The sequence below is a fragment of the Ostrea edulis genome, chromosome 7 (assembly GCF_947568905.1).
Source record: "Ostrea edulis chromosome 7, xbOstEdul1.1, whole genome shotgun sequence".
In the NCBI taxonomy this organism is placed as follows: Eukaryota; Metazoa; Mollusca; class Bivalvia; order Ostreida; family Ostreidae; genus Ostrea; species Ostrea edulis.
The window spans coordinates 55033463-55049239 of NC_079170.1; the positions used below are offsets into that span (position 1 = coordinate 55033463).

General features: G+C 35.6%; 1 protein-coding gene across 2 annotated transcripts in view; it reads right to left on the bottom strand.

Moving 5' to 3' along the window:
• Positions 1 to 331: 331 nt before the first annotated feature.
• The window catches only part of LOC125655629 (guanine nucleotide-binding protein G(i) subunit alpha), a 54715-nt gene continuing 39269 nt past the window's right edge, over positions 332 to 15777 (bottom strand). For both annotated transcript variants that reach the window (XM_048885991.2, XM_048885990.2), the window contains exons 4-9: positions 10326 to 10483; positions 8790 to 8918; positions 7735 to 7864; positions 5392 to 5545; positions 2361 to 2555; positions 332 to 1862 (exon numbers count right to left, since the gene is read on the bottom strand). In XM_048885991.2, the coding sequence (XP_048741948.1) occupies positions 2365 to 2555; positions 5392 to 5545; positions 7735 to 7864; positions 8790 to 8918; positions 10326 to 10483 (762 nt within the window). In that variant the 3' untranslated portion in view covers positions 332 to 1862; positions 2361 to 2364. The remainder of the gene's footprint in view (positions 1863 to 2360; positions 2556 to 5391; positions 5546 to 7734; positions 7865 to 8789; positions 8919 to 10325; positions 10484 to 15777) is intronic.

Genomic DNA, 15777 nt, shown 5'->3' on the forward strand with positions numbered 1-15777 from the left:
CAAGGTTGCTTTTTGCCAAGTTCAGTTGAAATTGGACCAGTCGTTCTGGACCTAAAATGTAAAAAGTTTACGGATGACGGATCAGAAAAGCTCACTTGAGCTTTCAGCTCGGGTGAGCTAAAAATGGAAGTTAGAAACATATGAATCGTTTTGACACCCTCCCCCTTACAGCTACAAATTGGGGATGCAGATTAGCACCAGTATCCTAATATGACAGGGGCATTGAAAGGCATGAATACAGTGATTTAAATTTCTGGCAGAGCCAAACCATGTGGCATAATCAATTCTTTTCACCATTCTTATGTATCTCAAGCACAAAACAAAAGTAGGCTAAATTCAAGAGCTTTAATTCTACAAATACAGACACATACGTCCTGCTGATAAAGAAATAATTCATGTAATGATCATAATTCATGTCAAAAGAAAAAAAGACCTTACTCAAATTGAATCTGTAGTAATATGACAGAAATATCTTTATTCACATACCAAATATTACTCCTTAATTAATCATACCAAATATTACTTCTTCATTGATCCCACAAGCAAATTTATCATTTAATAAACTATTGCACCAAGAAATAATGTGCTGAAGTTTTATACTCAGATACGGCAATATCACAAAACCATGAATACGATGACATTAATGAAATTATGTGAAACTCAGGTAAAAATTAACAAGTGCATAAAAAAATAGATACCTGGTTTTTTTCCATTGTTGGTAAAAAAATAAAATATTGAGTCATTTGTTCCTCTAATATTCCATTACAAACATGACTGAAAAGATAGTAAAAAAAAAAACCCCACTGTGTGTAAGCTGAAATAGAATAAAGATTCATACTTTATTTGAAAACTGAAGTCAGAAAGCCAAGAAAGAAATTCACAAAAATTTAGACTATCAAAATATTTTGGCAAAAACAGATTCCAAACTCTAGATGTATTCATTGCATTTATAATTTCAATACTGATAATATCAGCCCCCCCCCCCCCCCCCCTAATGAAATATGGTAATAAACATAAATTACAAAATCTTGCAATTGCTGTTGAGCATTGCTTTACTATGACGGTGGTACTGTAGTTTATTGCGGTGGGTTGTGTACACTTGGCATTGTTACTGGCTCTCTTGTTCAGGCTAATAGTAAGCATCAGCCAAATGATCAGAAATCAGAAAGTAAAGCAAATTGAAATCTCCAATTAATATACAACATTCTAAGGAACAGTGAAAAAGATTCTTATTTGTATCAATAACATACAATGCCCATCCCATACAAAAGGCAAGCAATAATAATATTTAATCATTATTTACAGCATTGGGTTTATTGTCAGATGCAAAAAGAAGTAAAATTTGTCAAATCATCATTATATGACAGTTAATACAGTTTGTGACCATTGGGACCTCAGAATAGCAAACCATGGAACTGCGAAATGTTTTCTTAATTCAAGTTAAAATTTTGATTCTAATATTTCCTAAAACCCTTGAGATATATGTCAATATAGGTCATAACACAATTCCAATCAAAAAATACAAAAGTGTAAGTGATTAAATGAAATTAATCCCAACAGCTTTAATGAAAATAACTCCAACAACCATTCTGTATACAGTTGCATGCCATTATGAAATACGAGAAATTGATTGCTATCTGTGTCAAGTGTAGTCTCTTTTATAAGAAACAACACACTGATCCTGTTGTCACTTTTCCTTCTAGTCTGGTCAGTATTACAGGGTCACTACAGATCACAAAGACCACTGGACAGCCAGAGTTACAAAACAGAGAGATTGTCACAATGATGACGGAGGATTTCAGTGATTTGATCAATTTTTCAATCTCTCACTTGGTTACGTCCCCTTAAACACAAGTTGATTCCTGGAAAAAAAAAAAAAAAAAGTATGAAATAGTTGAAGGAGAAATCTGAGCTTTCAGGCAATTCTTGTGAAACTAAAGTCTATTTGGTTTTTTTGGCCTTACCTGTTTTGGCCATTTTACAGTAACAAATCCCATTATAAGTAGGGAGTACATTTTACAGTAACAAATTCCATCATAAGTAGGGAGAAGTACATTTTACAGTAACAAATCACATTAAAAGTAGGGAGAAGTACATTTACAACCTTCTGTCCTGTCCCTCTCTTTAATCAATAAAATACCAATTAAACTAGATATAAGAGTGTCAGTATAAAGGAGGAATCTTGAGGAAGTCTAGTACCTAAGGAATATTCCTTGGATTCAATGTGTGTCTCTTCACAGTATCATACATTGCAATGTCTCATTTTGAATCCAGATAAGAAAACAACCTAATGATAAACATTACATCTCAAATAAATATCTGGTTTAAAACAAAGAAATTCTGGTTTATTGAAAATTTACCTGATTAAAAGAGACCACAGTCTTTGAGATTATTCTTGATAATGACATCTGTGACTGCATCAAACACAAACTGCACATTATTTGTATCAGTGGCACATGTGAAATGGGTATAAATTTCCTTTGTGTCTTTTCGTTTGTTCAGATTTTCAAACTGCAATTGAATGTATGCTGCAGCTTGCTCAAAATTATTATCGCCTGAAAAAAAAACAACTGAGTTTATAATCTTTAAAGTTAATTTATAACAAGATGTACTGTGAGCAATGCTCACTAAGAATACCCCCCACTTACCCCTATCTCCCAAAGGGTGTTGTTAATAGGTATAAATTACCTCTTTCCCGAGTGTCAAAATATGGTATGCCTTTGTAGAAGAAAATGGAAGATATAGTCCAAACACAAATCCATGGCATAAACCTATAATTTTGACCTTGAGATCAAAGGTCAAGGTCATAAAGAGGTCATGAATGTACATGACACATAGTCTCATGTTGATACACCCATGTCTTAAGGTATGACTATGTCAAAACCCTATAATCAATTTTGACCTTGAGGTCAAAGTTCAAGGTCATATAGAGGTCATGCAGGTACTCAACACATCGCCTCATGGTGATACACTCATGTGTCAAATATGATATGCCTATGTCAAAGAACAAAGAAGTCATGGCCCTGACACGAATCCATTGTAAAAACCTTTAATTTTGACCTTGAGGTCAAGGTCATATAGTGGTCATGAAGGTACTCGACACATCGTCTCATGGTGATCTACCTGTGTGCCAAATATGGTATGCCTAAGTCAAAGAACAAAGAAGTTATGGCCCGGACACGAATCTGCACAGACAGACAAACAGACAGAGTGATTCCTATGTACCCCCCAGAACTTCGTTCGGGGGGTATAATAAACAAGAGGCCCATAGGCCCAATCTAATTAAAATCAGATCCTAAGATATGCTCACATTCGCCACAATAGGATCTGACATAACCACATAGAAGGTTACGTCCGCATGACCTTTCACTTGGAATATTCATGAGAACTATCAGCCGGTCAGACTGCGCCATACAGACAATGATGGCTATTTAGGCGGTTCCCGGCAATTCGTAAACAAGTTGCAGTAATCTACCTCCCATGAATTTTATTCCACAGACAATGATGGCTATTTAGGCGGTTCCTGGCAATTCGTAAACAAATTGCAGTAATCTCCCTCCCATGAAGTTTATTCCACACTATAAAATTGCATATTCTTACATAAGGAATTTTAAATTTTCGCAAAAATGCCTAATCTATTTCGTTCATACAAATAACAAAACGTACGATATAAAATACACCCAAATTAAATTAATTGTGAATTCCGATTTATGTATAAATAGGGATGGGTATGATTTGAATAGTTTTCAAGTTCGTTTACTAAATTAATGCAAGGAATATGCCAGTCGACGTAAACGGTGCATTTGTAACATCACATCTAGCTGTGATGTGTTTTCTTTCAAACCAAACAATTGCAGTAATTTTCCTTAAATTGTGAACACCGAAGATTTCATAGGCAACGCGCTGATTGGCTAACATAAAGTTCACATGAACATGACGCCTGGTTGGGTTATGTCAGATCTTCTTGCGCTGAGTATATGGCGCGGATCCAAGAAGTCTGATTTTAATTAGATTGCCCATAGGCCTTTAAAACCATTCACTTGAGCATTAGTTAGAAGTATCACTAGCCCCAAGGGCTATGAAATCTAGAAAAAATTTCCAATTCTGCATATCTAACCTAAATTCTAATATTCAGCAACAGTATAAAACATGATGTGTTCTTAAACACAAATGCCCTCAAAAGTGCCACACTAATGAAAGATGGTATATCAACACTATATGACTATGAAATGAAATTTACAATTTTGGTAAAGGGCTACCTACTCCTTCTTAATATCTATTTTGTTGCAATTCAGTATCAATAGCATTAAAGTAGATACTGTTTAAATGTTTTACACATATACATGTATAGCAAATTTGGCCTGGAGTCAGAACCTCTACACTGGGGATGATGAATTCAATTTTAGTGGAGGCCTTCCTGATCTACATTACTATGCATTTTGTTTTCCTTAAAAATATGCAGTTGTAGAGAAGATTTTTGAAAATTGGTCAAGTTTTGTCAGTTTTTTATCCTGAAATTTACAATTCATGTCACCCTTGTACAAAAGATGCTTCATATCAAATTTGGAAAGAATTAGAATGATAGTTATCAAGAAGTTAAAATTGTTCAATTGTTAACACATTAAATTACCAACCATTTTGGCCCCACCCTGGTACTACAAACTCCTACCCCTTGAGATCATGAAATTTACAATTTTGGTAAAAGCTAACTGCTCATTCTAAATATCTATTCAATTTCAATTAAATATCAAAAGCATTACAGAAGATTTTCTTTTTATAAATGTTTTACACATAAACACAAGTTTTGCCTTGCCCTGGATTTCTTTCTATGTGATGTGAACACAGCAGAAATAGTGTCAGACAATGCAGGAAAACCAGACGTTTACAACATGTCTTCTTATCCATCTTGAAAACAATGTGTTTAAGGTGTGTTTCCCCAGCATCGACAGTTATAGTTTTGAGGCACACATTCAATGTACCAAGTTTGGTTGAAATTCGCCAGGTGGTACTGGAGAAGAAGTTGATAGTATGAAAAGTTTACAGATAAATGTACAGATGGACGGACTGACAGACAATGGTTAATGGTTGGGGAGAAAAACTCACTTGAGCTTTCGTCTCAGGTGAGCTAAAAAGAAGAAAAAAATGGAGCAAAAACAATGTTTCTGGCACTATGTGAAAGGGGACATAATACTAAGAAATAGAGCAAAAATAATATGTTCTCAAACTTCCTTTGGGGAACATAATTAGAAATATACACAGCTGCAACAATTTTTGCCTACACAACAGGTAGTGCTGTGAAGCTGTTGAAAAATAAATATGCCTGTACAAATATTTGACACAATTAAACTTGATTCCCTGATTAGCAGAGATGTCACATAAATTGATCTTTACCCTGAAACTCTGGGAAACAGATGGTAAGTGGTGACTTCTTGATCTTTTCTTCAAACAAGTCTTTCTTGTTTAGGAAGAGGATAATGGATGTGTCTGTGAACCATTTGTTGTTACATATTGAGTCAAACAGCTTCATACTCTCCATCATTCGGTTCTACAAATGAGTTGTTACATACTGAGTCAAACAGTTTCATGGTCAGTTTTATAAATGAATTCAAACAAGAGGCCCATTGGCCACATTGCTCACCTGAGTCACCTTGGCCCATATGTAAAGATTTTCCCTATATATTTGCATGTAAAACTTTGATTCCTATTCAGTATTGTGGCCAACCTACTCCCTGGGGGCCATAATTTTTACAAACTTGAATCTGCACCATGTCAGGAAACTTTCATATAAATGTTTACTTTTCTGGCCCAGTGGTTCTTGAGAATTTTTTTTAAATTAACCCCAACCTATATTTGTGATTATCTCTCCTTTGAGGGGGAGGGGGGGGGGGGAGCATGACCCTTCATTTGGACAAACTTGAAAGCCCTTCACCCAAGGATGTTTTTTGCCTAGTTTGGTTGGAATTGGACCAGTGGTTCTGGAGAAAAAGGTCGAAAATGTAAAAAGTTTACAGATGGACAGACAGACAATAGACGATAAGCTAAGGTGAGCTGGAATCTCGTTCAAAATGTTAAACTTTGCACAATTAATTCATGAATCATATTAACATTACTTATAAGATAAAGTTTGACTGAAATTCTACCCAGCCAACTTTTGGTATATCATAGGATTATATGAGATGTAATGCAGGCCTTAAATCACATGATTCAGGCTTTAGAGGATGGGAAAAACATTTTCCATCACTTTGTGGGGAGGTAGTGAGCATGAGATCCCTTAGTATATAATTGATTAGATAGAATTTTAATCAAACTTCCACCTTATCAGTAATATTTGTTTAACTTGCGAATTCTATATATTCCACGTATCAAAGCATCACATGAGATTTTGAGTCATATCTTTCACATAATCTATAATCTGAAATCATTTTCACAGCTAACAATATTGCTAATATTCATTCAGAATCATTTCATTTTAAAACCTGTTCATATCATATCAAAAACACATTTCTCAAACTCCAACTTTTATTTACAATCAGAATTATATGTTATATTTATTCATTTTGTAATAATATATGAAGATATTCAGATTTGTTATCTCCGTAATACAATTATAAATTGTAAGACAACATTAAAGATTTTCTCTATATATTTGCATGTAAAACTTTGATCCTCTATTGTGGCCCCATCTTACCCCCAGGGGCCATGATTTTAACAAACTTGAATCTGCACTATTTCAGAAAGCTTTCATGTACACTTCAACTTTTTTGGCCCACTGGTTCTTAAGAGGAATTTTTTTAAATGACCCCACCCTATTTTTGCATTTTGTTATCATCTCCCTTTTAAAGGGGGCATGGCCCTTCATCTGACTCCCACTTTTAGCCAAGTTTAGTTGAAATTGGCTCTGTGGTTCTGGAGAAGAAGTCGAAATGTGAAAAGTTTACAAACAGATGGACAATGAGTGATCAGACAAGCTCAGGTGAGCTAAAAGGAGACACCCAATTTTTCTTACTTCTCATTTACCTCCCCCTTCAAGAGTGTGTGGCCCTTTATCCAAGGATGCTTTTCGTTAAGTTTATTTGATATTGGCCAAGCATGTTTTCAAGAAGTTAATTTTGTGAAATATTAACACTGAAAATGTTGAAAATGACAGACAACACACTTCGTGTAGCAAAAAAGCTCACTTCAGCTTTGGCTCAGCTGTCAGAGCTAAAAGTGAACTGAGCTGTAGAATAACTGAAAGGAATTTTTTTACTGTAAGATTTTTCCTTTTTTTAAAAAGTGAATTGAGCTACCTAAATAAATTTAAAAAATGACAAATTGTCTGAACAAATTTCTTCCCAGATCAATGTATGTCTACAAAAATTGCTACAGAATTTTTTATACTCCAACAATCTACTTTCATCAGGGCATGGGTACTAAAAAGCCCATGTCTGAAATTTATCTACTGCATATTCAAAAGTACTGTTTGATAAAATGAAGTTTACACTATAAAATAAATATTCCTATCTGTCTATGTCAACTCATATATCAAGCACAATAAACATCCTATCATATCAAAATACCTCATTATTTCATATTAACTTCCGCCACCATTGTTTACTATTTCAGTTGCCTTGTTTAATCATTTTATCATCCTCACAAAAGAATTTAGTCCTATAGCTATGCAGTTTCTTTATCACTACTGCAGTGCATTAGCTGACAGGTTTCTTCTAACTTCCTGCAGTCACAAAAGCTTACCATTTCTTGATCCTCCACAAGTGTTAAGTCATATTCGCTCATGGCCACAATAAATATAATAGCAGTCACACCCTCAAAACAGTGAATCCACTTTTTCCTTTCTGATCTCTGACCTCCAACATCAAACATTCTGTAAATATAAAAAGCCTTCTTTAAAACAGTTCAAAATATGTCTAGATATTAATTGTTCAGGTTAGAGTAAGCATGTGGCGCTCTTTTCATGTATATATAATTGAGAACCAACATTACAGTGGGGCCTCAATAATCTGGATGATTTGGTGATTTTTTGGGGAAAGTTAGCCTCGACAATTTCCTCAAAATGTAAATTCTACATATGAAAAAATCAAACAAATATTAGCCATGCTATCTGCTAAAATTATATACCCGTGTCCTGTCAAAACCTCCATAATTACAGCACAAAGCATGAGTATTCCCCATTGCAGGATGGAAAACACAGTGTAAAATGGTCGTTGTTACACAGTGCACACGGTGTGCCATGGTGTATGTGTATTTCTATTACACAAGAAGTCCACCATGCCTAGAAAGTTAGTCTTTAATGTCCTCAGTGTTGCACAGTATCAGCGTCCGCGTCAATATAGTATATTCATAAATGTTCCAATTCTAAAGCCTATGAATGAAGGTGCAATTTTTGATGCTGAAACCTGGATTTTATGTTAAATGATGTAAATGAACCATTCAACAGTATTCTTCATTGTGAAAGTTTTTAAGAAAAAATAACAGCAGTTGTTTTGAAACCTAACGAAAGGCCTACAGGCCTTCTCAGTCACGCAAGTATTAGTTAGTAGTATCACTAGCCCCAAGGACTATGAAATCTCTAATGTTTTCCAAATACTTCCCTACAACAATAAGATAAACAGCTGAAACAGCTTTATTCTCATTTTGTTGCATTTGTTACTGCCATTTTGATGACAGGAGGAACACAATGAAGTGTGCATTGAACTAAACTACTATATTTCTTTAGGGTGGTACTTATTCAACAAATACGTAAAAGTACCCCCTCCAATAATTGCTGCAGTATTGTAAAGAAGGCCTACTTGAAGTGCAGGTCTTTGAATGTGAAATGAGTCTCCACAATGCCTGTAGTTTTCACTCTTGTCCTGAGGACATCCTGCTCTGTGGGTACATATGAAGGTTGTGATATCCTGTCCAGTGAATTAAGATAGCTGTAAACAAATAACAAGCACTCAGTATTATAATTTCAACAATACATTTAAGAATTGAACAGCACATTTGAGCTGTTCATGGTCAATATGAACGGATTTGGATTTGGGGCAAATTCTGTGAATCGTGCAAGCGATTCACAGAGAATTTATATTCATTTACTAAATCACCGTTTGTTTACATTGCTTCTACAAGTTATGAAATATTTGTTGTATAAAACGAACTTCTATGATCCGCCCTTAACAAATAATAGTCAATTTCATTGGTCGAGGGCTGGTCACATGAAGGGAGACAATTCATGATTCATAGTAATTAGTTGTCTCTATTTCAAAGAGAGGCCCATGGGCCACATCGCTCACATGAGTCACCTTGGCCCATATCTGAAGACTTTCCATATATATTTGCATGTAAAACCTTAGTCCCTAATATGGCCCCAACCTACCCCTGGAGGCCATGATTTTTGCAAACTTGAATCCACACTATGTCAGAAAGCTTTCATGTAAATGTCAACTTCTTTGGCCCAATGGTTCTTGAGAAGAAGATTTTCCCTATATTTGTATGTAAAACTTTGATACCCCTTGTGGCCCTCGGGGGGGGGGGGGGGGGGGGGGGGGGGGGGGGGGGGGGGCAATGATTTGAACAAACTTGAATCTGCACTATGTCAGAAAGCTTTCATTTTAATAACTTTTCTGGCTCAGTGGTTCTTGAGAAGAAGATTTAATTGACTCCACCCTATTTTTGTGATTATCTTCCCTTTGAAAGGGACATGGCCCTTCATTTGAACAAACTTGAAAGCCCTTCACCCAAGGATGCTTTTGGCAAGTTTGGTTGAAATTGGTCCAGTGGTTCTGGAGAAGAAGTCAAAAATGTAAAAAGTTTACAGACAGATGGACAGACAGACGGACAACAGGCGATCAGAATAGCTCACTTGAGCTTTCAGCTTAGGCGAGCTAAAAAGGGTGTGGCACTTCATTTGAGCAAACTTGAATCCTTTTTACCCATGCATGCTTTGTAGCAAGTTGAAATTAGGTGAAGCAGCTAAAAATGTGAAATGGTCAGGTGTAAGAAATAAATTCCAAATGCTTTAAATTGAAAGCAGACAACACATTGCAAGCTACACATGTCACCTGTGATGTCATTGTTTCATGTCAGTGTACAAAAGGTTTAGTTGAACCAATATAGAATTTTATGTGGTCCGTAAATTCCTTAAGGGGTGAGAGTAAAACTAATACCTTTATTTGAAAGAGGTTGAGGACATGTAAATTATATATGACAGTATCCTGGCTCTGAGAAGTTTCTCCATGCCTTTGAGAAAATGCATTGGTAGATGCAAAGGTAAGCATACATGTGAAGCAATGTAAAATTATATCATTTCACATGTAACTTTTAAACCTGTGTGGTTGTCTTACTATTCTGCTGAGTCATTGAGTTGGTATTCTCTGGAGCGACCAAAACAGCCCTGCACTCCTGAGTCTTTCCATAGCCTTTTCATAAGAGCTGCCAGTTCAGGTGACAAATCCCCCTCCTCAGCATTACCAGTCATAGAAAACAGTCTCCTGGCATCATCCTACAATTTCCACTTTTCATATCAAGATTTATAAACATAAAACATATTTCTGTAAATAAATTGTTTATGGTTGTTTTCTTTATGTATTTCATAAGATAAAAGAGCACTTCTCTTTACATAGATGGCAGCTATTGCTCATGCACAGGGCCCAGTTGCTTTTAGAGGAATTGTCCATGTGCATGCTTGTTGTCATTTCTTTGATTTGTAAACATGAGCTGCATCTCTTACAACCACATTTGGATTCTAGGAGTGTGTGTATGTATTTTTTCTCTTGGGCAAATAACACCCCATCTTGTTTGGGTTTTTTTTGCAGGAGGGGAGGGGTAGGGGTTATAAATATATTTCAGATTTATTGGTATATTTTTGAATATACAATTATGATTTGGGGACACTTACCATCTGTATCGTATTTTTAACTCTGGTGTATAATGTAAAATTCTAGTCAAACATTTTTATTGAACTGGTGTTTTTTTTGCATACTGTGACTCTATATGTTTGTTTATTGTCATTTATTTGATTTGTATTTGAATAAATGACCATTCTTATTCCTTCGAGGTGTATATGTTACTGTTATGTATCCATGGGACTGACAAACAAAAACAATATTACTAATGAACAACTAACATCACTTGCAGTCCACACATATTCACGTTAAACTTTGCATTAACTAAACAACATGCATATTTTCAAAATATGCAACAAGAATATGCTGGAATGAATGAATAAAAAAGATTTGTAGAATTAAAAAAAAAAAAAAATGTCATCCAGATCAATAGACCTGCAAAATACGCCATAACTAGAAAACTGACTCAATCAGAAAGGGCCCTCGCCAAGAACTTCATTCAAGTATTCAGACGAGTATTGTATGTACTATTATCAGGCCTCAGACAAAATTGTTGAAATCTAATTAGTCAGATCTTGGTCACACGACGCCGTGAAAAAAACAACCCAACATATTATGCGAGAAAAATTCGTATTGAGCGAGTAATTTATTGTCAGGTTCGACTTGCAGCCGTGACAAAATTATTCTTAAACAAAAGGAAAGACATTTGACTAAGTTGTATGATATAGACCCCCAAATATACAGTTAGAGGTCTTTGATGTGATAAATTTGTGCTTTCCTAGCCCAGTGGTTCTTGAGAAGATTTTTAAAGATTCACTCCCTATATATTTCAATGTAAAACTTTGATCCCCTATTGTGGCTCCATCCTACCCCCTGGGGTCATGATTTTAACAAACTTGAATCTGCACCATATCAAGAACATTTCATGTAAATTTGAGCTCCTCTGGCCCAGTGGTTCTTGAGAAAAAGATTTTTAAATGACTCCACCCTATTTTAGTGATTCTCTCCCCTTTGAAGGGAGCATGGCCCTTCATTTGAATAAACTTGAGAGCCCTTTACCCAAGTATGCTTTGAGCCAGGTTTGGTTGAGATTGGCCCAGTGGTTCTGGAGAAGATAAAAATGTGAAAAGTTTATGCCGCCGCCGACAGAGTGGACAAATTTTGATCAGAAAACCTCACTTGGGCATTCGGCTCAGGTGAGCTAAAAAGGTCTTTTCACAAGGTATATACATGTGAAATATAAAAGACCTATCCCCATTGGTTCATAAGATATAGCAAAAGGTTAAAGTTCTTGGTACATAATGAAAGACCTGGTCATCTATATGTGAAATCTCCCTTGGTTGAAAAGATAGATCTAGCCAAGGTTAAAAGTTTTTCCTTAAAGTGTGATGCCAACCCCGATACCTCGGTCATGACAATAGGTCTCCGGACATTTGTCCCAGTGAGCTAAAAATATATCTGTCAATCCCTGTGCTAGTGAGCTTTAATAAAGACTGGTAGTTTATCACTGACATACACACTGCAAAATGTAAAATCAAATGCATATACTTAAACAACTGGACTTCATCTGAACTAGCACAATACTATTAGTTACACAGTTAGTGACCTGGACGCCGTTTCATCAATAAGTGTAAATTTTCAACTAAGTCTTACGCTGACTACGTAAATCTAGTTAGTACGTATAATCTTAGTTTAGCGCAAACCGCGTTTCACGAAACGACGTAAATACATGCGTACGTCAGGCTGTCCAGCACCCTTGGACAAAAAATAAGGGCAAATTTTAGGGGTAAAATTTTAAAAAATTAGGGCTAAATTTAGGAATTTTTAACCAAATTGTGGAAGTTTTAATTATTTAAAAGGACTTACCTTGTCAAATTTGACAATAAAGAAACTCAAATGACACACAAATAAGATGTTACATAAATCTCAACTCTTTATCACAAAGTCACAACCAATAAACAAGCTTGACACATGGATCCACAGGTCAACTGCCTTTCACTGCATCAGCATATATCTGAATAAGAACTGCAATCTACGTTAATAACACACATTTTGTATGAATGCATTTTGATTTTTCAAGACTGATAAAAAAGTAGGAATTGACATGAAAAATAAGGGCTTTTTTAGGATTTCCCCTTGAATTTTACATTTTTTTAGGAATTTTAGCAAAACTGAAAAAAAATTAGGAATTCTTAGGAATTTTAGGGCCGCTGGACAGCCTGGTACGTTACTACTCGACTAAGTTTTCATCTAAGCTTACGTGCTTAGTTACCGCGTCCTGAGCATGCGTACATCATACTTTCGTTTTTTTTCCACTTGTCGTCTGGACCAAAATAATGAATGAAAAGAATGTAAAGAAAATGCACAAGCGGAATTGGGAGGAGAAAGAGATGGCCGTGTTGGCAGAGGCAGTAAAATTTTCCTATACCATACTATTTGGGCACTGCATACTAAATCAAACATATCACTCCATAAACAAAATTTGTTTTTATCTCTATAAGCCTATATATATATATGTATATATTTTACATCTCTTCTTCTACAAAAAGTAGTTGTTTTATGATTTCAAAGATTATTATATTTTAAGTGCATGTAGGTCGACACGATACATCTACATTGTATATCAATATTAACTATATAAATTTGTACTTTAATTGGACAATTAATGTAGACTCATAGGCCTAAATGTGTTTGAACAAATTGAATATCTGCATATTTTACAGTTTGGGATTATATACAGGCATGTACCATCGTTTCACAAAGTGACGGAGGGTGGGGTGGGTGTGTGCAGCTGGGACATAAATTAGATGTTGGATTTTCAAATAATCTTTTGTCTTATCTGCAAAATCCTAATTCGGAGGTGGGGTGGAGTGGGTGGTGTTGGAATCTTTTGCAGTGATTTCCACAATTTTCTCTCTCTCAGGTTTCATTTTCTTCAATCGTGGGGGTGCTAGAGTCTTCTATTATGAGTGTCTCAAAACATTTTCCTACAAACACCATGTGTGTGTGTGTGTGTGGGGGGGGGGGGGGGGGGGGGGGGGGGGGGGGGGGGTTTAGACTTCTTCTAATAATGCTCATGATCATACCTCACTAAATAGTTTTTATTCATGAATTCCTCCCATTCACTTACAGTACAAAATTTTTAAAAGAATCGTATTGTTAAAAAAAGTGGAGTAGTAACTTTACGCAGGGTGACACCCCTCCCCTTCAATCCGATTTGTGCCTCATATACATGTACATGTTTTTCTTTATTTGATAACATAAAATATATATCTGCACGGATTATCCTGCACATCACTTATCACCGAAATTCGTCAAGTATCAAACTGTTACGAAGACCTTTTTTTTTTTATTTGGAAGAACTTTATTATCATAATATAGTTATATGATGTATCTCTTAAGACAGGATATTTTTTCAAGATTTAAGATATACAATGGAAAATAGTAGATCTTAAAGTAACGGTTCATGAAATATACATTACACTCCCGTAAATCCACCCACCATACGACAGAGATCGAATTGAATCTGGCTCGCTAATCATTTGTTCCAAGTTAGTCAGAGCGGAAGTTTTGAAGAGATTTATAAATGGCCTACATATAATACAACAAAGTGAATGTTCCCTTTACATTGGAAAACCTTATACAGGGATTTGGGAATAACACTGTACATTCATCATTCATGTACAGATAGACACTTGTGAAAAATAATCATACAGTAAAGGCAAGCCATAAATTTACTAGTTTTCAAAGGGAAGTAACCCTTATAGCCTTACATATTTATCGTTGTAAACGTCTAAAAGCATCCTGTCTTGAAAAAATTGATCACGACGCAAAGCTCGTCTGTAAAAATTCCATATATATTTACAAACAGCTAACAGTCGACCATGATTTTTGCTTGCGTAGGTACTTACGTAAGGGTTCGACCTGATGTAGTGTTTCTACTAGTTAGTAGAAAACTTGCGTAAATTCTAATCTTACGCCATTTGATGAAACGGACTTACGTAAAATATTTAGTCTAGTCAGAAAGTTACGCCAAACTAAACTTACGCAACTAGTTACGATGTTTGATAAAACGGCGTCCTGATATGGAAAAATACATGGTGTGAAAAGAAAACCCGTTTCGGGCTTGGCGATAAAGGTTTTCTTTTCACACCATGTATTATTCCGTATCAGGTTCGCCGAGCCCGATACGGATTTTCTTTTCACACCATGTATTTTTCCGTATCAGCTAGCTAGGTCACTAACTAACTGTGTAATGAATTCATCACGTCGAAGACCTCTAATTGTTCATTTCTCTGCCTTTTCTCGTCTATTTGTGTTGCAGTCGTCTGCCCAAATCACTTCACCATTTTGTCACGGCTGCAAGTCAAACCCAACAATAATTATTCGCTCAATACAGATTTTTCTCCCATGATACGGTTTATTTCACGGCGTCATGTGACCAAGATCTGACCAATTAGATTTCAACAATTTTGTCTGAGACGTGATAAAGACCATTTCATCTTTCTATGTGATGTGAACACAGCAGAAAATAATGTCAGACAAAGCAGGAAAACCAGATGTTTACAACATGCCTTCAATGCAATCTTATCTGTCTTGAAAACAATGTGTTTATGGGGTGTTTCCCCAGCATTGCCAGTTATAGAGTTTTGAGGCACACATTCAATAAATAATTCATACATACTTGGAATGAGGAGTTTTTATTACTACTGTCCACCTATACCAATCAATTTCTAATGCTTGTCATGTTTATCTAGCCATAGGTAGAAATGCATTAAAGTCTCTATCAATGAAGAGCAATGACCAGGTGATGTTGTTACCTGTTACACAGCAGACTAGCAATCCTCAGTCTATTACAATACCTGAAATTCACTATCAATTGATCTGTGTTGCCTCCTGTAATCTAATTATCACCTGTACAATAGGTAATACCACAACTATCATACACACA